Genomic DNA, 24,247 nt, shown 5'->3' on the forward strand with positions numbered 1-24,247 from the left:
GAACAGCGGACCAACTCTTTACCCTTGCAGGTCTGTTGGAGGGTGCATGGGAGTTTGCTCATCCAGTCTACATGTGTTTTGTGGACTTGGAGAAGGCCTTCGACCGTGTCCCTCGGGGAGTCCTGTGGGGGGTACTGCGGGAATATGGGGTACCTGGTTTGTTACTACGAGCCATTCGGTCCTTGTATGACCAAAGTGAGAGCTGTGTCCGGATACTCGGCACAAAGTCGAGCTTGTTCCCAGTGCGTGTTGGCCTCCGCCAGGGCTGCCCATTGTCACCAATCCTGTTTGTGATTTTCATGGACAGGATTTCAAGGCGCAGCCAGGGGGAGGAGAGTTTCCGGTTTGCGGACCTCAGAATCGCATCCCTGCTTTTTGCAGATGATGTGGTTCTGTTGGCTTCTTCAGAACGTGACCTTCAGCACGCACTGGGGCGGTTCACAGCCGAGTGTGAAGCGGTCGGGATGAGAGTCAGTACCTCCAAATCTGAGGCCATGGTTCTCTTCCGGAAAACGGTGGATTGCACCCTCTGGGTTGGGAGTGAGTCACTGCTCCAAGCGAGGGAGTTCAAGTATCTCAGGATCTTATACACGAGTGAGGGTAAAATGGAGCGGGAGATGGACAGGTGGTTCGGTGCAGCGTCAGCAGTGATGCGGGCGTTGTACCGGACCGTTTTGGTGAAGAAGGAGCTGAGCCGAAAGGCAAAGCTCTCGATTTACCAGTCCATCTACGTTCCAACCCTCACCTATGGTCATGCTTTGGGTAGTGACCGAAAGAATGAGATCGCGAATACAAGCGGCCGAAATGAGTTTCCTTCGTAGGGTGGCTGGGCTCAGCCTTAGAGATAGGGTGAGGAGCTCAGACATCCGGAGGGAGCTCGAAGTAGAGCCGCTGCTCCTTCGCGTCGAAAGGGGCCAGCTGAGGTGCCTCGGGCATCTGATCAGGATGCCTCCTGGACGCCTCCCTTTAGAGGTTTTCCAGGCACGTCCAACTGGTAAGAGGCCCCGGGGTAGACCCAGAACATGCTGGAGAGATTATATATCTCGTCTGGCCTGGGAACGCCTCGGGGTTCCCCAGGAGGAGCTGGAAAGTGTTGCTGGGGAGAAGGACGTCTGGAGGACCCTCCTTAGCTTGCTGCCCCCGCGACCCGGCCCCGGAAAAGCGGAAGGAGATCGATGGATGGATGGATGGATGAATCTGTAATAGGAAAAGTCTCACTATTATTTTGATTCTATCAGTTACATCCTGAAAATGTAAATGAGAGACTGTACCATAGTGAACTTTTGCATGATACATAGAGTATGGAAAGCAAAAAACGTATGCAAATTGACATATCTAAGGTCTGTGGTACATATACCTGTGCTGTTGCTGATTTCTCCGTCTGCACATGGCATGCAGTCATAGCAGCAGACTGGCTTTCCTTTCTGAAGGACTTTATGAGTTCCTGGACGACATTTTTCACTGCACACTGACACAGGCAACTTTAAATCAAAGAAGATGATGGATGTTATTTTTTTATAAACAACTATTAAAGTTTACATAAGTCAAAGCTTGTCAAAAATAATATTTGCCTCTGTCTTCCCCCCAGGCCACATTATGGCTTCAGTCTTGAGGACAAACTTCTTTCCAGGAGGTAGGGAGGCATCATAATAGCCGACAGGTTTAAATTGGACTGAGTCATCTGATCCACGCTGCCAGTTCACCACCTCATACTTAGCCACAGCTGCTCCAGTGCTGTCAAACCACACCCGGTCTCCGTTGTTAATGGTAAAATTGACCTGCTCCAAAGACTCCACTACCTTAAAAAATAGTAGGACAATTTGTCAACATATAACCGAAGAAAGCAAATTAATAAATCGTTCAGTAATCTCTCCTTTTTACCTGCCAAGGAGTAACCTTTATCATCCTGTCACACCCCTGACTTTCTGAGCATTTTAAAAGGCTGTGCAGTGAATGGGCCACAGCATAGATAGCTTTGTAAATGTTACTGGAGTATCGCAGCTCTGCAACATCATCATCATTGTCTTTAAACTCAATTAGATCCTGGTTTTCTTTGCATGTTGCTGTTTCTGCATTGGTGTCACCGTTTGTCTCCTTACACTTAAACTCTGTCCCCCAGAAATCTTTGATTAAGAAATCATCCAGGCCACTGATGTTGGCCTTTTGCACAGCAAAACCCAGTGAACCTCCTAGCACACTAAAGCTGGTGGGAGTCACGAGGCTGTCAGCAGTGATCCAGGCCTCCACACCAATAAACTGCAGGCCTGTGATGTTGTGCAGACTTAACTTCTCCAGAAGGTTGTTCATCTCTACGTGGGCCAGAAAACCAACAATGACCCGGGCAGTGCTCTTTCGGATCACTTCTACAACTTTCATGAGTTTTTCTGGTTCTGCCCGGTGAAATTTCTCTGTATACTCCACACACACTCCTTCCTCCTTGGCTGCAGCAAGGAAGATGGCCATGCCGTTGTTGCCATAGTCACTGTCACTGTTGACTGCCCCGACCCAGGTCCAGCCAAAGTGCTTGACCATCTGGGCAAGAGCTCGACTTTGGTAGAGATCACTGGCAATGGTTCGAAAGAAAGAGGGATACTCCTTCCTATTGCTCAAACACTCACAAGTAGCTGAATGACTTATCTGAAAATACACAAAGAGAGGGAACGAATAAGAAGAATTTGCCCATATTATACACAGTGATACACAAACATTGCTCTTACCACAGGTATTTTGAAAGGTCCAGTAGTACGTGTCAGGACAATGGTTGAAGAGGACTCAGACTCCCCGATTATAGCGTGAACAGCTGATTGTCCTGAACAGCTCTTTCCCACAGTCCACTCATCACCGTTCATCAGGGCCATCACAGCACGCATTGAGGATAATGTTGAGCCACAGTTGTCATAAATACGGTATCCAATTGAAACATTGGGAAGAAGATATTTGCTTTTGTTTATTTCTTGGATTGCAAAAATCATTGTCTGGGCAAATCGAAACTCCCTGAGGTTCACACTGAGACAAAACGAGCAAAATTAAACTTTGTTCACTGTGACAGAACTCATTAGGACATATTTTTATACAAAGCTCAAAATTACCTGGAACATATGAGACGTGATGGTTTCTCTGTAAAGGAAAGTGGAGGTTGTGTGATTTTGCTGTGGATGGAAAAGGCTCCCCCAATCATGACATCTCCCTCCTTAGACAGCAGAGGAAACTCTGGACTCCCCAGGATCTGACAGAAAGGACCTTCCTCCTTCACTGCTCCAAATGCCAACAGATGCCAAGAGAAAAGCAGCCCTACTATCACTTGTGACATTTTCCACTCCCAAATCCTGACAGTGCAGAGCGACCCAGCCAGGTTGGGATCAAAGCATCTTAAATGTGACATTTTAATATCTAGGGGTCACTGGCCTTTTAACAACCAATCAGAGATAAGTGCGATAAGACAGACTTGATTGGGTCCATGATTTTTTTGTATGAAATAATTGTGTCATGGCACATGTTACTAGTTACTTTGCAGAAGTAGTTATCTGTAAACAACATATGACAAAGTTATCATCCATCCATCCATCTTCCGTAACCTGCTTATCCAGTTAAGGGTCGCAGGGGTGCTGGAGCCGATCCCAGCTGTCAATGGGCGAAGGCAGGGTACACCCTGGACAGTCTATCACAGGGCTGACATATAGAGACAAACAACCATTCACACTCACATTCACACCTACGGGCACCTAAGCTGCATGTCTTTGGACTGTGGGACAAACAACCATTCACACTCACATTCACACCTACGGGCACCTAAGGAAGCCGGAGAACCCGGAGAGAACCCACGTTGACACGGGGAGAACATGCAAACTCCACACAGAAGGTTGTCCAGCCCAGGAATTGAACCCGGGCCCCTCTTGCTGTGAGGCGACAGTGCTAACCACTACACCACCGTGTAGCCACAAAGTTATCAAATAGAATTAATTCTTATAGATTACACTTTCACACAGTGTAGAAAAAAAAGATATAAAAAACAATATTAGCTTCACAGTATCCAACTTTACATCGTAATATATATGAAATAATCAGAAAAGGGCCATTCCGCATAACTGTTACTTTTTCTTTGGATGCTCTAACTACAGTATATTTTCTTACAATACATCTGTACTTGCAATGATGACAATTATGGTGGAAGCCAGAGCTCCTAGAGTATGTTGATTATATTTTACACATGAATATTTTTCATTTCTCCCACTGTCGTTGCTGGAAAAAAATAACTGAAACAATTCAAAACTAAATAATACAATTTCTTAAATTGGGATGCAGTCTTCGAAGTATCTCTATGACACATTTTGTCTGTGTTTTGATGCAAATTGTTAATCTTGCAATGTATTTTAATAAAAGTTTCAAATTGTATGTACTGTATACAAAATATATGGTTTATTTAAATGCTTAGCTAGTCGAGTTAAGAGTAATTAGGCTTATTGAAAACAACTACCAGTATATTATAGTTTTAAACATGTGATGAACAGGTCATGCAGGTGAGGAAGAGTATGAACTTAATTTCCTGAAAAATGATTCTGTTTTGTGCAATCAGTTAAGACAGTGTATTGACATTTGATGCAAATACCAACAAAAAATGTAATCCAACATCTTGAATATATTACAAATGTGGGTTTATTTTTCCTTTATTCTGTTTCTTTCTCTCTTTCTTTCTTTCTTTTTTTCAACTATATCTATATCATTTGTGTATTTTACATAATGATCATCTTCAGCCATAACTTACTGTTAAATGATTTTGTCACATTTATATTTAATATCTATTACTTTACCATACATGTCACATCACTTTTAGTGTATTCTGCATTTGGATAAGGGAATTAAAGTTACACTTTTGACAACTGATCAAAATAAACAATTTAGCACACCTGATTTAGAAAATCATCCGACCATGTGATATTTAATTTGGTGTTATTGTTATTTTTCAGTCAAAGGGATGTTAATAGCCAGCTGATATGCCTGTTAGGTCCTCTTTGATTAAAAATAAATTGTTGTTTGTATGTCTGTAGATTAGTTTATGAAACACTTTCGACCTCTCCAGAGGGTATGTCCTTTGGGGGAGGATTTGAACACATGTGGTGAAGTGCAGATGCCTTAGGCCTGACCATGACTTACACCTCAGGCTTTTCCCACTTACAAGCATTCTGACAAACAAATAAACTCCCTCCAGAGTTCACAATGTCTCCAGTCTTCCTCCACACCACACCTGTCCCCTCAGTTTACACTGGAAACTTACCGTCAGGGCTGTTGCAACATTATCCACTAAGGATCTCTACTGGAGAACATTAGGCCTTTGTCAAAACAGTGACCTGAAACATTTAACCATAACTTTGCGTATTGAACTCAACAAACTTCAATGAAGTTTGAATATGACAAATAAAGACATTTCGTCCTCAAGGTCATTGTATTCAAACCATGGAAAGATAAATCAGTTTGATCTGCTTAATGGTTAAAGAAAACATCCAGTAAGATATCAGACCCATTCCTAAAATACACAGTTTAGCTTAGAAAATAACTTTACAATGAATATTACATGGATAATGAGAGCTATCTTTTCTAGATCTACTCGATTTTGAAGCACAACAAGTTTGCAAACTGTGATGGCTAGTACAAATGAATACTACAAATAACCATTTGTCGCAGGGGCGGCATAATGGCTAAATATTTAGCTCACTTCAAGTAAACCACAACAAGAAAAAAAAGGGAAGAAAGGACCCAACCTTGCAGCCTCTGCCTGTTTTCACTATGTTCCTGTTTTTCCTGCAAAAGTGTGTTTGCACATTAAAGATGATCTATCTATCTTTCTACATGACATGGCCAAATTATGTGATTACCCAAACATTACACACCTGTATGACTGTTGAGCATATCGCTCTGAGCAATTCCATCCAAAATCATGATCATTTAAATGCAGCTGCAACACTCTATACACTATACCAGATAATATTCTAAAGTTTGATGCAGGGATTTCCTCCCATTCAGCTGTGTGTTAGAAGTAGAAATAGACTATGTTTGGCACTGATGTTGGGTTATACCTCCTGGCTCAGTCTGTTTTTCAGTTCTACCAAAAGTTGTTTGATTGGGTTGAGGTCAGGGTTCTGTCAGTCTTCCAACCAAACTGCCACAAAGTTGAAAGTACATTATTAAAACAGTGGTTCTAGTACCTTGTAGAGTATTACTGCAGTTGTCACGTGGAAAGATTGTGGAGAACCTCAGCTAATTTGGAAACAAAAGATATACATATTTTTGGATTAGCATCCCATAAAAAGCATAAACGGTTACATTACATAGGGAAAAAAACAATAAATATAGATTGTTTGGAGAGTGGAGGCTTGGACAGCAGGGCAGAAAAGCTCAGGTGGGCGGCCTAGAGACTGAAGAGTAGCGGAGCAGGAACCCACAGGTGGTCAGCCGACTGATGATCTTGCTGGGCTTCGGCAGAGAAGGCCAACTGGTGATCTGGAAGATATGGATGGGCAAGATGGGGGACAAGGGATCTTATTGTTCTGCAGCGGAGATGGGCGACAGATGATCTTTTCTGAGAATCTGCCGAGATGGAATGGATGGTCATTTGTAGTTTGCCAGGTTTCAACTTTCATACTTCTCATGTTTGGTGAGGCCCCAAAGCCTTTTTGTGGTTAGGGAACCTCCTTCCTCTTGCCCCACTCCACAGAGATGAAACATCACTGTTCAATTATGATTTGCCATGCTGCACCAAAATGTATAAATACCAGTGCAAGCCTTGAATTAACATTAGGGCACACATGATACCAACCAGTGGTTTAGCTCTCTTAGACAGTATGCCGTCCACACAGAGTTGGCCAGAGCAGGGATGGGCACTCTTACAGTTCTTGCTGGTTGCATCTTTCTCTCAGACTGAGGAGCTGGTGTGCAGGCAGAGAGGGGATCCTGAGAGCCCCCAGCTTTATAAGGATGGGGACATTATGTTGGGGGGAATATTCTCTTTCCACAGCAGCTGGAAAGACAGACAGGATACCTACACTCAAAAACCACTGCCACTGCAATGCACCAGGTAAATGATACTCAATAAATCTATTTTGATTTAAGAATATCTAAGAGGAAGTTAAACTGAGCATTTCAGTATGTGAAATTTGAAGTGAGAAATATTGTGTATATTAATAACATCAAATACTTTTATTTATTATGCCATTGTTTCTATTTCGAGGATATTTAAAATTACAACAATGTATAACTGTTTGCATCAAGTTTGAATTTCAGAGGATTCCAGTATGCTCAGGCTATGCTCTTTGCCGTAGAGGAGATCAATAACAGCACAGACCTACTGCCTGGAATCTCTCTGGGCTACAAGATTTATGATTCATGTGGCTCCATTGCCAGAAGTGTAAGGGTGGCACTGGCCTTGGCTAATGGTAATGAAGTGGCATTGGCCCCGTCCGAGGCACCATGTACCAGTCTTTCCCAAGTGCAGGCCTTTATGGGAGTAACCTCTTCTTCTCCTTGCATGGCTATATCTACTGTCATCGGACCCTTTCATATCCCAATGGTGAGTAAGATTGGTGTATTGTGAAAACAATATTATAATTATTCAAATCTTTAAGATGGTCATAGCATTATATATCATATCTTTATCTTGGGATATTCTTTTTCCTTTAGATCAGCCATTTTGCTACCTGTGCTTGTCTCAGTGATAAAACCAAATACCCATCCTTTCTCAGAACAATACCCAGTGACTACTACCAGAGCAGAGCCCTGGCCCTGTTGGTAAAGCATTTTGGTTGGACTTGGGTGGGAGCTATTAGAACAAATGATGATTATGGCAATAATGGCATGGCAACATTCACAGACACCGCCCAGTGGCTGGGCATCTGTCTGGAGTACTCTGTATCTTTCTTTAGAACAGATCCACCAGACAAAATACAAAATATGATTGACATTATCAAGACTTCCACTTCAAAGGTTATTGTTGCTTTCCTCTCGCACATGGATATGGATGTGTTATTACATGAGTTGTCACACCACAACTTGACTGGATACCAGTGGGTAGGCAGTGAGGGCTGGATATTTGATTCCCAAATTGCAGCAATGGATAGGGATCACATCCTGGATGGTGCCATAGGCCTGTCAATCCCCAAAGCCCATGTCAGTGGCGTTAGAGAGTTCATGCTGGATGTAAAGCCGCTCAATTCATCTAATAATGAAATGTTTACAGAGTTTTGGGAAGCATTATTTAGCTGTAAGTTCAGGCAGTCGAAGTCATCATCAGGAAATCAGAGAGAATGTACTGGACATGAAGATCTGACTGGAGTGCAAAACAGCTTCACTGATATGTCGCTCATGCCAATCTTTAACAATGTCTATAAAGGAGTGTATGCTGTGGCTCACACACTTCATATTATTCTCAACTGTAACCAAACCTGCAACAACACAGTGAAGCTTGATCCATATAAGGTGAGTTGAACACCGATAATTATAATATTTAAATCACTTTAACATGGAAAATATTTCAACATATTGAAAGATAAACAATTGCACTCATTCTACGAGTGGTGTAGAGCCAATAAGCCTATATCTTCTTAGATTTTACAGGTCATGAAAAAGATTCAGTTCAAAACAAAGGATGGAGATGAGGTTTCTTTTAATGAGAATGGAGACCCAGCTGCAAAGTATGAAATTATAAACTGGCAGCCAACAGAAAAGGGCATTGTGGACTTTGTCACAGTTGGTTTTCATGATGCATCTTTACCTGCTGACAAACAGCTGAATCTGCAAAATAAGTCTTTGATTTGGGCCCAGAACTCACAACAGGTATGATACAATGTTATGACTGAAGCTGTTGAGTCTGTTGCAGTCTATTTTAATTGTTATAGTTTCCCATACATCTTTCTCAAAGTTGTTTTGTTCATGCAGGTGCCTTTGTCAGTTTGCAGTGAAAAATGTCCTCCAGGTACCCGCAAGGTTCTCCAAAAAGGAAAGCCTGTCTGCTGCTATGACTGTTTAAGATGTGCAGAGGGAGAAATAAGCAACATTACAGGTGGGTTATTTTATACAGGTTGAAGATTAAAAAAGGCCTACAGTAATTTCTCACCTCCTCGTGGTACCTGAGTATGCAAATAGTTATGGTCTCACCTACTGAGGTTTTGACATTTGCCATTCTCTCTCTCTGCAATAAAGGCATTCAGAGTGGATGAAGGTGAAATTGTGTTTGTGCAGTATTATTAAGAATTGACTTTTAAAAAAAGATATCATGCTTGGTTATTAAGAAATAAAACCACATGAACAAAAAATAACAGACAATAACTCTTTATACTGTATCTTGGACTGTACAATCTAGATAATTTATATTGAAACATAAAAATATGAAATATGAATTTGTTATTTGGTACTCATGTAGTTAGTGTCTGCCTTGTATGTAGAGAAAATATGCAAAATAGAGACAAAAAAAAGACAAATATACAGAGCAAATCCAACACCTGCTTTAATATGGTTTTTTTCAGATTCTATCACCTGTGTGCAATGCTACCCTGAGTTCTGGTCAAATGAGAGAAGAGATGCCTGTGTGAAGAAGGAGGCAGAGTTTCTATCATATGAAGAGGTTATGGGAGCACTGCTCACTGCAGCATCCTTATTTGGAACATGCATCACTAATGTTGTGGCACTCATTTTCTTCAGATACAGAAAGACACCCATTGTTAGGGCCAATAACTCTGAGCTGAGCTTCCTGCTGCTCTTCTCCTTGACTCTGTGTTTCCTGTGTTCCCTGACCTTCATAGGCCGGCCCACTGAGTGGTCCTGCATGCTGCGACACACAGCATTCGGCATCACTTTTGTCCTCTGTATCTCTTGTGTTCTGGGGAAAACTATAATGGTGCTAATGGCCTTCAGGGCCACACTTCCAGGTAGTAATATGATGAAATGGTTTGGGCCTGCACAGCAGAAACTCAGTGTTCTGGGTTTCACTCTTATACAAATTATCATATGTGTCCTATGGTTAACAATTTCTCCACCTTTTCCATTTAAGAATTTTAAGGAATTCAAGGACAAAATCATCTTAGAATGTGCTCTGGGTTCAGCTGTAGGCTTTTGGGCTGTCCTTGGATACATTGGACTTCTGGCCATGTTATGTTTTGTTCTTGCTTTTCTGGCCCGTAAACTACCTGATAATTTCAATGAAGCTAAATTTATCACCTTTAGCATGCTGATATTCTGTGCAGTGTGGATTACTTTTATCCCAGCGTATATCAGCTCTCCTGGGAAGTTCAGTGTTGCTGTGGAAATATTTGCTATTCTGGCTTCTAGTTTTGGACTGCTCTTTTGTATTTTTATTCCGAAATGTTATATTATCCTACTGAAACCTGAGAAGAATACAAAAAAGAACATGATGGGGAGGAAGGCACCAAAATGATTCTGAAAATGTAAATTAATACATAAATTTACACTTTTATGCGCATCATATTTGAGACTTTAAAATAAAGATATATTATTACATCAACCTTTCACCAACCCAACATATCCCTGTTGCTCTGTTACCACAACTTTACTGTTGTGCTTCATTTTAAAAGTCCATCCATTTATCCAGGTTCGGGTTGCGGTGGCAGCAGGCTAAGCAACGTTGTCAAAAATTGTCCCTTTCCCCAGCAACCTTTTCAACATTACTTCAGGCACAGCTGCAGCTTTTTCACTCTCTTTCAATGCTTCTCCTTTTAGGCACCTTCTCTGGTATGGTTTAGTTATGCTGCCTTAGTTAGTTACTTTTACATTCAAGCAACGTCAAACCCTTACACATACTCACACCTCATATTTTAATTATTCAGCGCATCTTTAATTTTGTTTAATTTAGTTCAACTGATAACATTTTGTTAATTTTGTGCAAGAAAATGTATCTGTTTAAATGTTTATATGCTGTGTCTCCGTATTAGTTTTGCTCTAGTTCCTGGTTTTGGGGGGGGAATTCACTATGTGTCTTTCTGCAGGAAGTGCTGATTTTTGACCTGGGTTAGTATAGTTGTATGCTTTTCACAATTCTAGCTAAGAGTTACTGATTTGCTATGCTAGTTTACAGAGATTTCTCCATTTGGCCATAGGGTGCTTCCCTCTATTGATTGTGTCCGTCTTTTACTTGTAGTGTAAATAAATACATAAACATATATATATATATATATATATATATATATATATATATATATATATATATATATATATATATATATATATATATATATATATATATATATATATATATATATATATATATATATATATTTAACTAATATATTTAATTTTACGTATATGGATAAACAACATTTAAAACCATTTATAAAATCATAGAATAAAATCCACAGGCATGTCTCCTGAGACATGAGTTCAACCATGAATATTTTCCTTGTGTTGCTGAACTCTCTGACTGACAGTGAGGGACACAGCCTCATGGTGGGCTCACTAGGCTTCACTGTCAGCAAAGCTAAGATCCCCGGGCTGGAGGAGCACCTGAGGCAATTCCACCCCTCACAGTTTCCTGACAGTCAGTTTGTCCGAGATTTCTGGGAAGACGTGTTTGACTGCGCTCTGAATGACACTGCAGAAACACAAAAAAGGCCATGCAACGGCTTTGAGAGCTTGCAGACTGTTGAATCAAAGTTCACTGATGGGTCTGATCTGAGATTCACAAATAATGTGTACAAGTCAGTTTACACAGTGGCTCATGCTCTTGACAACCTGATTAAATGTGAGGAAGGTAAAGGGCCTTTTTCAAATGGTAGCTGTGCTGATACCAAACACATTCAACCATGGCAGGTGAGGAACCATCAGTTCAGTTTGACAGAGTAATAGTAGCAGGAATCTGTTGTGTAATCTCTCTATAATTTATTCACTAGGTTTTGCAATATCTCAACACTGTGCATTTCACTACTGGGGAAGGAGAAAGAGTTTATTTTGACAGTAATGGAGATTCACCGACAAGATATGAACTTGTAAACTTACAAATAACAAACAAAGGAACCATGGAAGGAGTAACAGTTGGCATTTCTGATGCGTCTCTTCCAGAGAGTCATCAGTTTATCTTGAATAACATCCCAGTTGTCTGGGGAAATGCGCTGACTAAGGTAAAGTATTAACTGAGGTTTGGACATCTTAACTGTTCACTGAAAATTGTAAAAACCTTCTGTGGCAGTGGGCGTGGTCTGCGCTCAGCTGCAGGGGAGAGAGGTGTGGGAGTGGTTCATGGGAACAGTGCCGTGGTGAGTTCAATCAACACAGCTGTAATGTGGTGATAATTATGCCAAATCTACTTAAGCAGGAGCAGACTGGAGTTCTAGAAGGAGAACAGTCACACACGCGGAACGAGGACTGAGCGAGAGCGTAAAGCCATCAGAGTGGTGGCGTTCCGGGAACGGTGGACCGAGTGCGCCCGAGAAGCCGGGCAGCGAAGCGGAGCGCACGACGGTTCGCATGTTGTGTTGTATTTTGAAATAAATAAATATACCTTTGTTAAACTTACCTGCTGAAGCCGTATCTGTGTTGGGGAGAACCTACGGTAGTCGAGTCGGCTACACTGGCGCCTGAAGAGGGACCTCAACACTGGGATGACGGAGCAGCAGACACAGCCGGTGGCGGCGTTGGCCCAGATGCTGGGGGAGATCGCGGCCATGCACCAGCAACAGGCAGAGGTGAACCGGCGGCAGATGGAGGCACTCCACAGCTAGGCGGAGATGCAGACCCGGGTCCTGGAGAGCCTGCTGTCCCGGTCGGGGGCGGCGGCTCCACCCCTCCGTCACCGCTCACGGGAATCGCGCTCCACAAAATGTCCGCGGAAGACGACCCACAGACCTTCCTGGAGATGTTCGAGGGGACGGCGGCGGCGTGCGGGTGGCCGGTAGCGGCGTGGTCCGTGCGCCTGCTCCTCTTGCTGTCAGGGGAGGCCCAAACTGCGGCGCTCGGCCTGCCAGCGTCCTCGCGGGGAAATTTCCAGGACATAAAAAAAGCCGTCCTTTATAGGACGGGTTTCTCCCCCGAGGACCACCGTCGCTGGTTCCGGGGCACGAAATGGACACCCACCGACCGTCCTTTCGTGTATGCTGAGGGACGCGGCTAACAGGTGGCTACAGCCAGGGGAGTCTGATGGGGAGTAGAGGATGCTGGAGAGGATCACGATTGAACAGTTTGTGGAGGGCCTCCCGACTGGGACGTCGGAATGGGTGCGGTGCCACCGACCTGGGGACTTGGGGCAGAGAATGTCCACTGATGGAGGTCGGCCAGGTGATCCGGGTTGCCGGCCCGCCAGCACCCTCCTCTGGTCCGGGGGACATACAGCGTTCCGGTAAGGATTCAAGGGGGTGTACACCAGGCTATGGTGGACTCGGGCTGTACACAGTCCATGGTCCACCAGAACTTGGTTCGGCCCGGGGCGTTGGTAGAGGCAAAGTGGGTGGAGATAAGGTGTGTGCATGGGGATGTTCACAGATATCCTGTTGTGTCAGTTGAAATTAAACACAGGGGCAAAACGCATAGAATTAGGGCTGCGGTTAGCTCCCGCCTTGCACACCCACTGATTTTAGGCACGGATTGGTCTGGGTTCCATACGTTAGTGGAGCAATGTGTGGGTGTGCGATCGTGACCGGCAGGGACATGTGGGATGTGTGCTGTGCTCAGTGGTGATGCGAGGTTGTCCGACGCTGCTGAAGGGGAGGGGGAACCGGTGGTGCCCTCACAAGGGGCCCCACAGGTTCCCGAAATACACTCCATGGAAGATTTTCCACTGGAGCAGTCTCGTGACAATACTCTACGCTTTGCCTTCGACCAAGTGATACAAATTGATGGTCACATGGTACACCCTGACACACCACCGACATACCCACACTTTTCATTGGTTAGGGATAGACTGTATAGAGTGAGTCGTGACACTCAGACTGGTGAAGATATTACCCAATTGTTGGTGCCGGAAAGCCGATGGGAAATGGTTTTCCGGGCGGCTCACTATAACCCAATGGCTGGTCACATGGGGTATGACAAAACACTAGACCGGATAATGGCCCGATTCTATTGGCCTGGGATTCGGGGAGTTGTGCGCCGTTGGTGTGCCTCTTGCCCTGAATGCCAACTGGTAAACCAACCGGCCATCCCAAGAGCCCCGTTGCGCCCATTGCCACTAATTGAGGTCCCGTTTGAGCGCATTGGCATGGACCTCATCGGGCCATTTCACCGGAGCACTCGAGGATATCGCTTTGTGTTAGTTCTGGTGGACTACGCAACGCGATATCCGGAAGCAGTGCCGCTGCGCACTATCTCTGCAAAGAGTGTTGCGCAGGCACTGTTTCAGGTCATCTCCCGAGTTGGAATCCCGAAAGAGATTCTGACAGACCAGGGCACCTCGTTTATGTCACGCACATTAAGGGAACTATACGGGTTATTGGGCGTCAAGGCAATTCGGACTAGCGTTTACCACCCACAGACCGATGGCCTTGTTGAGCGCCTGAATAAAATCTTGAAGTCCATGATCCGTAAGTTCATACACGATGATGTCGGAAATTGGGATAAGTGGCTTGACCCTCTGTTGTTTGCAGTGCGGGAGGTGCCCCAGGCCTCCACAGGATTTTCTCCCTTTGAGCTGCTGTTTGGCAGAAAACCACGTGGGGTTCTGGACCTAGTTAAGGAAAACTGGGAGGAGGGTCCGATCCCAAGCAAAAACGAGATTCAATACGTCCTGGACCTGAGAGCAAAACTCCACACACTGGGGCAATGTTCACTGGAGAATTTGCTCAGGGCCCAGGAGCGTTAACAACGCCTGTACAACAGAGGGGCTAGGCTGAGACAATTTGCACCGGGAGATAAAGTACTTGTATTACTTCCCTCTTCCAGCTCCAAACTGCTCGCTAAGTGGCAAGGGCCCTTTGTGGTCACACAGCGAGTGGGCGATGTAGACTATGAGGTTGTGCGTTCTGACAGGGGAGGGGCAACACAAATTTACCACCTCAACCTCCTCAAAGCATGGAGAGAGGCAGAGCCTGTTTCTCTGGTGACTACCGTGAAAGAGAGGGATGAGTTGGGGCCTGAGGTGCCAAATTCCACCAATCCAGCCTCGCTCCATTGTGAAGACCATCTCACTCAGTCCCAGAGAGCAGATGTGGCTGTGTTGCAGAAGCGCTTTGCTGATGTGTTCTCCCCTCTGCCAGGACGCACCAACCTTATACAACACCATGTTGAAACTCGCCCAGGCGTGACAGTACGATCACGGCCTTATCGGTTGCCTGAACACAAAAGAAAGGTAGTTCAGAAAGAATTGAAAGCTATGCTGGAGATGGGGGTAATAGAAGAGTCCAATAGTGCCTGGTGTAGCCCCATTGTTCTGGTTGTCAAGAAGGATGGGTCCATACGGTTCTGTGTGGACTACCGCAAGGTGAATGACGAGTCACGGTTTGATGCCTATCCAATGCCCCGGGTCGACGAGCTCCTGGACCGGCTCGGCACGGCTCAGTTTTTCACGACACTGGATCTGACCAAGGGCTACTGGCAGATTCCCTTGTCTCCAGAGTCCAGGGAAAAGACGGCTTTCTCCACTCCGTACGGATTGTACCAATTCGTCACACTTCCTTTCGGGCTGTTCGGTGCCCCAGCCACATTACAACGTCTCATGGACCGGGTACTGCGTCCACACGCTGCTTATGCTGCCGCCTACCTGGATGATGTTATCATCCACAGCAACAGCTGGGCGGAGCACATGCAGCGGGTGTCCGCTGTGCTTGAATCTATGAGACAGGCTGGGCTCACCGCCAACCCGAAAAAGTGTGCGGTTGGACGGAGGGAGGTATGGTATCTGGGGTACCACTTGGGTGGAGGGCAGGTTCGTCCCCAGGTCGACAAGACAGCAGCGATTGCAGCCTGCCCGAGGCCCAAGACCAAAAAAGAGGTGAGGCGGTTCTTGGGGCTGGCAGGGTATTACCGGCGGTTCATCCCCAACTTCGCCGACCTAACCAGCCCCCTGACTGACCTGACTCGAAACGGTGCCTCAGATCCGGTCCAGTGGACGGAGCAGTGCCAGCTGGTGCTTGAGAGGGTAAAACAGGCCCTCTGTGGGGAACCTCTTCTCCACACACCTAACTTCTCTCTCCCTTTTATCCTGCAGACTGATGCCTCGAACAGGGGGCTGGGGGCCGTTTTGTCCCAGGAGGTGCAGGGGATCGACCGCCCAGTGCTTTACATCAGCCGGAAGCTGTCCGAGAGGGAGTCTCGCTACAGCACAGTGGAGAAGGAAGGCCTGGCGATCCGGTGGGCGGTCGATGCCCTGCGTTACTACCTCCTGGGACGCCCATTCACCCTCTATTCGGACCATGCCCCTCTACAGTGACTCCACCGCATGAAGGATGCCAACGCCCGATCACTCGCTGGTATCTGGCGTTGCAGCCTTTTAAATTCAAAGTGGTCCATAGGCCGGGGGTGCAGATGGCTGTGGCAGACTTCCTTTCACGCTCACAGGTGGGGGGGGAGTAGGCTAGGCCGGACGGCTCCCCGGCCTAAGTCGGGCGGTGGAGGTGTGTGGCAGTGGGCGTGGTCTGCGCTCAGCTGCAGGGGAGAGAGGTGTGGGAGTGGTTCATGGGAACAGTGCCGTGGTGAGTTCAAGCAACACAGCTGTAATGTGGTGATAATTATGCCAAATCTACTTAAGCAGGAGCAGACTGGAGTTCTAGAAGGAGAACAGTCACACACGCGGAACGAGGACTAAGCGAGAGCGTAAAGCCATCAGAGTGGTGGCGTTCCGGGAACGGTGGACCAAGTGCGCCCGAAAAGCCGGGCAGTTCCCCCTGTCCGCATGTTGTGTTGTATTTTGAAATAAATAAATATACCTTTGTTAAACTTACCTGCTGAAGCCGTATCTGTGTTGGGGAGAACCTACGATAGTCCCAAATCCTGACAGTGCAGAGCGACCCAGCCAGGTTGGGATCAAAGCATCTTAAATGTGACATTTTAATATCTCTTAACAACCAATCAGAGATAAGTGCGATAAGACAGACTTGATTGGGTCCATGATTTTTTTGTATGAAATAATTGTGTCATGGCACGTGTTACTAGTTACTTTGCAGAAGTAGTTCTCTGTAAACAACATATCCAGTTAAGGGTCGCAGGGGTGCTGGAGCCGATCCCAGCTGTCAATGGGCGAAGGCAGGGTACACCCTGGACAGGTCGCCAGTCTATCACAGGGCTGACATATAGAGACAAACAACCATTCACACTCACATTCACACCTACGGGCACCTAAGCTGCATGTCTTTGGACTGTGGGAGGAAGCCGGAGAACCCGGAGAGAACCCACGTTGACACGGGGAGAACATGCAAACTCCACACAGAAGGTTGTCCAGCCCAGGAATTGAACCCGGGCCCCTCTTGCTGTGAGGCGACAGTGCTAACCACTACACCACCGTGTAGCCACAAAGTTATCAAATAGAATTAATTCTTATAGATTACACTTTCACACAGTGTAGAAAAAAAAGATGTAAAAAACAATATTAGCTTCACAGTATCCAACTTTACATCGTAATATATATGAAATAATCAGAAAAGGGCCATTCCGCATAACTGTTACTTTTTCTTTGGATGCTCTAACTACAGTATATTTTTCTTACAATACATCTGTACTTGCAATGATGACAATTATGGTGGAAGCCAGAGCTCCTAGAGTATGTTGATTATATTTTACACATGAATATTTTTCATTTCTCCCACTGTCGTTGCTGGAAAAAAATAACTGAAACAATTCAAAACTAAATAATACAATTTCTTAAATTGGGATGCAGTCTTCGAAGTATCTCTATGACACATTTTGTCTGTGTTTTGATGCAAATTGTTAATCTTGCAATGTATTTTAATAAAAATTTCAAATTGTATGTACTGTATACAAAATATATGGTTTATTTAAATGCTTAGCTAGTCGAGTTTGGAGTAATTAGGCTTATTGAAAACAACTACCAGTATATTATAGTTTTAAACATGTGATGAACAGGTCATGCAGGTGAGGAAGAGTATGAACTTAATTTCCTGAAAAATGATTCATTACAGTGTATTGACATTTGATGCAAATACCAAAAAAAATGATCTTGAATATATTACAAATGTGGGTTTATTTTTCCTTTATGTTTCTTTCTCTCTTTCTTTCTTTCTTTTTTTCAAATATCTATATCATTTGTGTATTTTACATAATGTCATCTTCATCCATAACTTACTGTTAAATGATCACATTTATATTTAATATCTATGTCACATCACTTTTAGTGTATTCTGCATTTGGATAAGGGAATTAAAGTTACACTTTTGACAACTGATCAAAATAAACAATTTAGCACACCTGATTTAGAAAATCATCCGAGGGATGTTAATAGCCAGCTGATATGCCTCTTAGGTCCTCTTTGATTAAAAATAAATTGTTGTTCGTATGTCTGTAGATTAGTTTATGAAACACTTTCGACCTCTCCAGAGGGTATGTCCTTTGGGGGAGGATTTGAACACATGTGGTGAAGTGCAGATGCCTTAGGCCTGACCATGACTTACACCTCAGGCTTTTCCCACTTACAAGCATTCTGACAAACAAATAAACTCCCTCCAGAGTTCACAATGTCTCCAGTCTTCCTCCACACCACACCTGTCCCCTCAGTTTACACTGGAAACTTACCGTCAGGGCTGTTGCAACATTATCCACTAAGGATCTCTACTGGAGAACATTAGGCCTTTGTCAAAACAGTGACCTGAAACATTAAACCATAACTTTGCGTATTGAACTCAACAAACTTCAATGAAGTTTGAATATGACAAATAAAGACATTTCGTCCTCAAGGTCATTGTATTCAAACCATGGAAAGATAAATCAGTTTGATCTGCTTAATGGTTAAAGAAAACATCCAGTAAGATATCAGACCCATTCCTAAAATACACAGTTTAGCTTAGAAAATAACTTTACAATGAATATTACATGGATAATGAGAGCTATCTTTTCTAGATCTACTCGATTTTGAAGCACAACAAGTTTGCAAACTGTGATGGCTAGTACAAATGAATACTACAAATAACCATTTGTCGCAGGGGCGGCATAATGGCTAAATATTTGGCTCACTTCAAGTAAACCACAACAAGAAAAAAAAAGGGAAGAAAGGACCCAACCTTGCAGCCTCTGCCTGTTTTCACTATGTTCCTGTTTTTCCTGCAAAAGTGTGTTTGCACATTAAAGATGATCTATCTATCTTTCTACATGACATGGCCAAATTATGTGATTACCCAAACATTACACACCTGTATGACTGTTGAGCATATCGCTCTGAGCAATTCCATCCAAAATCATGATCATTTAAATGCAGCTGCAACACTCTATACACTATACCAGATAATATTCTAAAGTTTGATGCAGGGATTTCCTCCCATTCAGCTGTGTGTTAGAAGTAGAAATAGACTATGTTTGGCACTGATGTTGGGTTATACCTCCTGGCTCAGTCTGTTTTTCAGTTCTACCAAAAGTTGTTTGATTGGGTTGAGGTCAGGGTTCTGTCAGTCTTCCAACCAAACTGCCACAAAGTTGAAAGTACATTATTAAAACAGTGGTTCTAGTACCTTGTAGAGTATTACTGCAGTTGTCACGTGGAAAGATTGTGGAGAACCTCAGCTAATTTGGAAACAAAAGATATACATATTTTTGGATTAGCCTCCCATAAAAAGCATAAACGGTTACATTACATAGGGAAAAAAACAATAAATATAGATTGTTTGGAGAGTGGAGGCTTGGACAGCAGGGCAGAAAAGCTCAGGTGGGCGGCCTAGAGACTGAAGAGTAGCGGAGCAGGAACCCACAGGTGGTCAGCCGACTGATGATCTTGCTGGGCTTCGGCAGAGAAGGCCAACTGGTGATCTGGAAGATATGGATGGGCAAGATGGGGGACAAGGGATCTTATTGTTCTGCAGCGGAGATGGGCGACAGATGATCTTTTCTGAGAATCTGCCGAGATGGAATGGATGGTCATTTGTAGTTTGCCAGGTTTCAACTTTCATACTTCTCATGTTTGGTGAGGCCCCAAAGCCTTTTTGTGGTTAGGGAACCTCCTTCCTCTTGCCCCACTCCACAGAGATGAAACATCACTGTTCAATTATGATTTGCCATGCTGCACCAAAATGTATAAATACCAGTGCAAGCCTTGAATTAACATTAGGGCACACATGATGCCAACCAGTGGTTTAGCTCTCTTAGACAGTATGCCGTCCACACAGAGGTGGCCAGAGCAGGGATGGGCACTCTTACAGTTCTTGCTGGTTGCATCTTTCTCTCAGACTGAGGAGCTGGTGTGCAGGCAGAGAGGGGATCCTGAGAGCCCCCAGCTTTATAAGGATGGGGACATTATGTTGGGGGGAATATTCTCTTTCCACAGCAGCTGGAAAGACAGACAGGATACCTACACTCAAAAACCACTGCCACTGCAATGTACCAGGTAAATGATACTCAATAGATCTATTTTGATTTAAGAATATCTAAGAGGAAGTTAAACTGAGCATTTCAGTATTTGAAATTTGAAGTGAGAAATATTGTGTATATTAATAACATCAAATACCTTTATTTATTATGCCATTGTTTCTATTTCGAGGATATTTAAAATTACAACAATGTATAACTGTTTGCATCAAGTTTGAATTTCAGAGAGTTCCAGTTTGCTCAGGCTATGCTCTTTGCCGTAGAGGAGATCAATAACAGCACAGACCTACTGCCTGGAATCTCTCTGGGCTACAAGATTTATGATTCATGTGGCTCCATTGCCAGAAGTGTAAGGGTGGCACTGGCCTTGGCTAATGGTAATGAAGTGGCATTGGCCCCGTCCGAGGCACCATGTACCAGTCTTTCCCAAGTGCAGGCCATTATGGGAGAAACCTCTTCTTCTCCTTGCATGGCTATAGCTACTGTCATCGGACCCTTTCATATCCCAATGGTGAGTAAGATTGGTGTATTGTGAAAACAATATTATAATTATTCAAATCTTTAAGATGGTCATAGCATTATATATCATATCTTTATCTTGGGATATTCTTTTTCCTTTAGATCAGCCATTTTGCTACCTGTGCTTGTCTCAGTGATAAAACCAAATACCCATCCTTTCTCAGAACAATAGCCAGTGACTACTACCAGAGCAGAGCCCTGGCCCTGTTGGTCAAGCATTTTGGTTGGACTTGGGTGGGAGCTATTAGAACAAATGATGATTATGGCAATAATGGGGCAACATTCACAGACACCGCCCAGTGGCTGGGCATCTGTCTGGAGTACTCTGTATCTTTCTTTAGAACAGATCCACCAGACAAAATACAAAATATAATTGACATTATCAAGACTTCCACTTCAAAGGTTATTGTTGCTTTCCTCTCGTACATGGATATGGATGTGTTATTACATGAGTTGTCACACCACAACTTGACTGGATACCAGTGGGTAGGCAGTGAGAGCTGGATATTTGATTCCCAAACTGCAGCAATGGATAGGGATCACATCCTGGATGGTGCCATAGGCCTGTCAATCCCCAAAGCCCATGTCAGTGGCGTTAGAGAGTTCATGCTGGATGTAAAGCCGCTCAATTCATCTAATAATGAAATGTTTACAGAGTTTTGGGAAGCATTATTTAGCTGTAAGTTCAGGCAGTCGAAGTCATCATCAGGAAATCAGAGAGAATGTACTGGACATGAAGATCTGACTGGAGTGCAAAACAGCTTCACTGATATGTCGCTCATGCAAATCTTTAACAATGTCTATAAAGGAGTGTATGCTGTGGCTCACACACTTCATATTATTCTCAACTGTAACCAAACCTGCAACAACACAGTGAAGCTTGATCCATATAAGGTGAGTTGAACACCGATAATTATAATATTTAAATCACTTTAACATGGAAAATATTTCAACATATTGAAAGATAAACAATTGCACTCATTCTACGAGTGGTGTAGAGCCAATAAGCCTATATCTTCTTAGATTTTACAGGTCATGAAAAAGATTCAGTTCAAAACAAAGGATGGAGATGAGGTTTCTTTTAATGAGAATGGAGACCCTGCTGCAAAGTATGAAATTATAAACTGGCAGCCAACAGAAAAGGGCATTGTGGACTTTGTCACAGTTGGTTTTCATGATGCATCTTTACCTGCTGACAAACAGCTGAATCTGCAAAATAAGTCTTTGATTTGGGCCCAGAACTCACAACAGGTATGATACAATGTTATGACTGAAGCTGTTGAGTCTGTTGCAGTCTATTTTAATTGTTATAGTTTCCCATACATCTTTCTCAAAGTTGTTTTGTTCATGCAGGTGCCTTTGTCAGTTTGCAGTGAAAAATGTCCTCCAGGTACCCGCAAGGTTCTCCAAAAAGGAAAGCCTGTCTGCTGCTATGACTGTTTAAGATGTGCAGAGGGAGAAATAAGCAACATTACAGGTGGGTTATTTTATACAGGTTGAAGATTAAAAAAGGCCTACAGTAATTTCTCACTTCCTCGTGGTACCTGAGTATGCAAATAGTTATGGTCTCACCTACTGAGGTTTTGACATTTGCCATTCTCTCTCTCTGCAATAAAGGCATTCAGAGTGGATGAAGGTGAAATTGTGTTTGTGCAGTATTATTAAGAATTGACTTTTAAAAAAAGATATCATGCTTGGTTATTAAGAAATAAAACCACATGAACAAAAAATAACAGACAATAACTATTTATACTGTATCTTGGACTGTACAATCTAGATAATTTATATTGAAACATAAAAATATGAAATATGAATTTGTTATTTGTTACTCATGTAGTTAGTGTCTGCCTTGTATGTAGAGAAAATATGCAAAATAGAGACAAAAAAAAGACAAATATACAGAGCAAATCCAACACCTGCTTTAATATGGTTTTTTTCAGATTCTATCACCTGTGTGCAATGCTACCCTGAGTTCTGGTCAAATGAGAGAAGAGATGCCTGTGTGAAGAAGGAGGCAGAGTTTCTATCATATGAAGAGGTTATGGGAGCACTGCTCACTGCAGCATCCTTATTTGGAACATGCATCACTAATGTTGTGGCACTCATTTTCTTCAGATACAGAAAGACACCCATTGTTAGGGCCAATAACTCTGAGCTGAGCTTCCTGCTGCTCTTCTCCTTGACTCTGTGTTTCCTGTGTTCCCTGACCTTCATAGGCCGGCCCACTGAGTGGTCCTGCATGCTGCGACACACAGCATTCGGCATCACTTTTGTCCTCTGTATCTCTTGTGTTCTGGGGAAAACTATAATGGTGCTAATGGCCTTCAGGGCCACACTTCCAGGTAGTAATATGATGAAATGGTTTGGGCCTGCACAGCAGAAACTCAGTGTTCTGGGTTTCACTCTTATACAAATTATCATATGTGTCCTATGGTTAACAATTTCTCCACCTTTTCCATTTAAGAATTTTAAGGAATTCAAGGACAAAATCATCTTAGAATGTGCTCTGGGTTCAGCTGTAGGCTTTTGGGCTGTCCTTGGATACATTGGACTTCTGGCCATGTTATGTTTTGTTCTTGCTTTTCTGGCCCGTAAACTACCTGATAATTTCAATGAAGCTAAATTTATCACCTTTAGCATGCTGATATTCTGTGCAGTGTGGATTACTTTTATCCCAGCGTATATCAGCTCTCCTGGGAAGTTCAGTGTTGCTGTGGAAATATTTGCTATTCTGGCTTCTAGTTTTGGACTGCTCTTTTGTATTTTTATTCCGAAATGTTATATTATCCTACTGAAACCTGAGAAGAATACAAAAAAGAACATGATGGGGAGGAAGGCACCAAAATGATTCTGAAAATGTAAATTAATACATAAATTTACACTTTTATGCGCATCATATTTGAGACTTTAAAATAAAGATATATTATTACATCAACCTTTCACCAACCCAACATATCCCTGTTGCTCTGTTACCGCAACTTTACTGTTGTGCTTCATTTTAAAAGTCCATCCATTTATCCAGGTTCGGGTTGCGGTGGCAGCAGGCTAAGCAACGTTGTCAAAAATTGTCCCTTTCCCCAGCAACCTTTTCAACATTACTTCAGGCACAGCTGCAGCTTTTTCACTCTCTTTCAATGCTTCTCCCTTTAGGCACCTTCTCTGGTATGGTTTAGTTATGCTGCCTTAGTTAGTTACTTTTACATTCAAGCAACGTCAAACCCTTACACATACTCACACCTCATATTTTAATTATTCAGCGCATCTTTAATTTTGTTTAATT

At 43.4% G+C, this 24,247-nt stretch overlaps 4 protein-coding genes across 4 annotated transcripts; 3 read left to right on the forward strand and 1 right to left on the reverse strand.

The window, feature by feature from the left end:
* Positions 1-1,234: 1,234 nt before the first annotated feature.
* On the reverse strand, positions 1,235-7,272 carry LOC129097041 (extracellular calcium-sensing receptor-like). The gene is made up of 7 exons (XM_054605739.1): positions 7,251-7,272; positions 3,090-3,240; positions 2,718-3,006; positions 1,882-2,637; positions 1,572-1,799; positions 1,358-1,481; positions 1,235-1,245 (listed from the first exon to the last, which is right to left on the reverse strand). The coding sequence occupies exons 2-7, from the start codon at positions 3,176-3,178 to the stop codon at positions 1,235-1,237; spliced, it is 1,497 nt and encodes a 498-aa protein (XP_054461714.1). The 5' UTR covers positions 3,179-3,240; positions 7,251-7,272.
* LOC129090622 (extracellular calcium-sensing receptor-like) lies at positions 6,876-10,420 on the forward strand. Its single transcript, XM_054598270.1, has 6 exons — positions 6,876-7,069; positions 7,264-7,561; positions 7,672-8,466; positions 8,596-8,823; positions 8,926-9,049; positions 9,513-10,420. Exons 1-6 carry the CDS (start codon positions 6,981-6,983, stop codon positions 10,418-10,420), a joined length of 2,442 nt encoding a protein of 813 aa, XP_054454245.1. The 5' UTR covers positions 6,876-6,980.
* A 965-nt stretch (positions 10,421-11,385) lies between these two features.
* Positions 11,386-12,716, forward strand: LOC129097049 (extracellular calcium-sensing receptor-like). The gene is made up of 3 exons (XM_054605752.1): positions 11,386-11,808; positions 11,889-12,116; positions 12,552-12,716. Exons 1-3 carry the CDS (start codon positions 11,386-11,388, stop codon positions 12,714-12,716), a joined length of 816 nt encoding a protein of 271 aa, XP_054461727.1.
* A 7,557-nt stretch (positions 12,717-20,273) lies between these two features.
* LOC129097999 (extracellular calcium-sensing receptor-like) lies at positions 20,274-23,815 on the forward strand. Its single transcript, XM_054610663.1, has 6 exons — positions 20,274-20,467; positions 20,662-20,959; positions 21,070-21,861; positions 21,991-22,218; positions 22,321-22,444; positions 22,908-23,815. The coding sequence occupies exons 1-6, from the start codon at positions 20,379-20,381 to the stop codon at positions 23,813-23,815; spliced, it is 2,439 nt and encodes an 812-aa protein (XP_054466638.1). The 5' UTR covers positions 20,274-20,378.
* The last annotated feature ends 432 nt before the right edge of the window (positions 23,816-24,247 follow it).

This window comes from Anoplopoma fimbria, chromosome 1 (assembly GCF_027596085.1).
Source record: "Anoplopoma fimbria isolate UVic2021 breed Golden Eagle Sablefish chromosome 1, Afim_UVic_2022, whole genome shotgun sequence".
Taxonomy (NCBI): domain Eukaryota; kingdom Metazoa; phylum Chordata; class Actinopteri; order Perciformes; family Anoplopomatidae; genus Anoplopoma; species Anoplopoma fimbria.

What these genes read in the sequence shown, in the direction of transcription:
- LOC129097041 (XM_054605739.1), bottom strand. Translation starts at nt 3,178, where the DNA reads ATGATTGGGGGAGCCTTTTCCATCCACAGCAAAATCACACAACCTCCA. An exon ending in TCACGTCTCATATGTTCCAG is followed by an intron (nt 3,007 to 3,089) that starts GTAATTTTGAGC and finishes GTTTTGTCTCAG; the next exon opens with TGTGAACCTCAGGGAGTTTC. An exon ending in GACCTTTCAAAATACCTGTG is followed by an intron (nt 2,638 to 2,717) that starts GTAAGAGCAATG and finishes GTGTATTTTCAG; the next exon opens with ATAAGTCATTCAGCTACTTG.
- LOC129090622 (XM_054598270.1), top strand. Translation starts at nt 6,981, where the DNA reads ATGTTGGGGGGAATATTCTCTTTCCACAGCAGCTGGAAAGACAGACAG. An exon ending in GACCCTTTCATATCCCAATG is followed by an intron (nt 7,562 to 7,671) that starts GTGAGTAAGATT and finishes TTTTTCCTTTAG; the next exon opens with ATCAGCCATTTTGCTACCTG. An exon ending in AGAAATAAGCAACATTACAG is followed by an intron (nt 9,050 to 9,512) that starts GTGGGTTATTTT and finishes GGTTTTTTTCAG; the next exon opens with ATTCTATCACCTGTGTGCAA.
- LOC129097049 (XM_054605752.1), top strand. Translation starts at nt 11,386, where the DNA reads ATGAATATTTTCCTTGTGTTGCTGAACTCTCTGACTGACAGTGAGGGA. An exon ending in AACACATTCAACCATGGCAG is followed by an intron (nt 11,809 to 11,888) that starts GTGAGGAACCAT and finishes TTTATTCACTAG; the next exon opens with GTTTTGCAATATCTCAACAC. An exon ending in GGGGAAATGCGCTGACTAAG is followed by an intron (nt 12,117 to 12,551) that starts GTAAAGTATTAA and finishes AACCTACGGTAG; the next exon opens with TCGAGTCGGCTACACTGGCG.
- LOC129097999 (XM_054610663.1), top strand. Translation starts at nt 20,379, where the DNA reads ATGTTGGGGGGAATATTCTCTTTCCACAGCAGCTGGAAAGACAGACAG. An exon ending in GACCCTTTCATATCCCAATG is followed by an intron (nt 20,960 to 21,069) that starts GTGAGTAAGATT and finishes TTTTTCCTTTAG; the next exon opens with ATCAGCCATTTTGCTACCTG. An exon ending in AGAAATAAGCAACATTACAG is followed by an intron (nt 22,445 to 22,907) that starts GTGGGTTATTTT and finishes GGTTTTTTTCAG; the next exon opens with ATTCTATCACCTGTGTGCAA.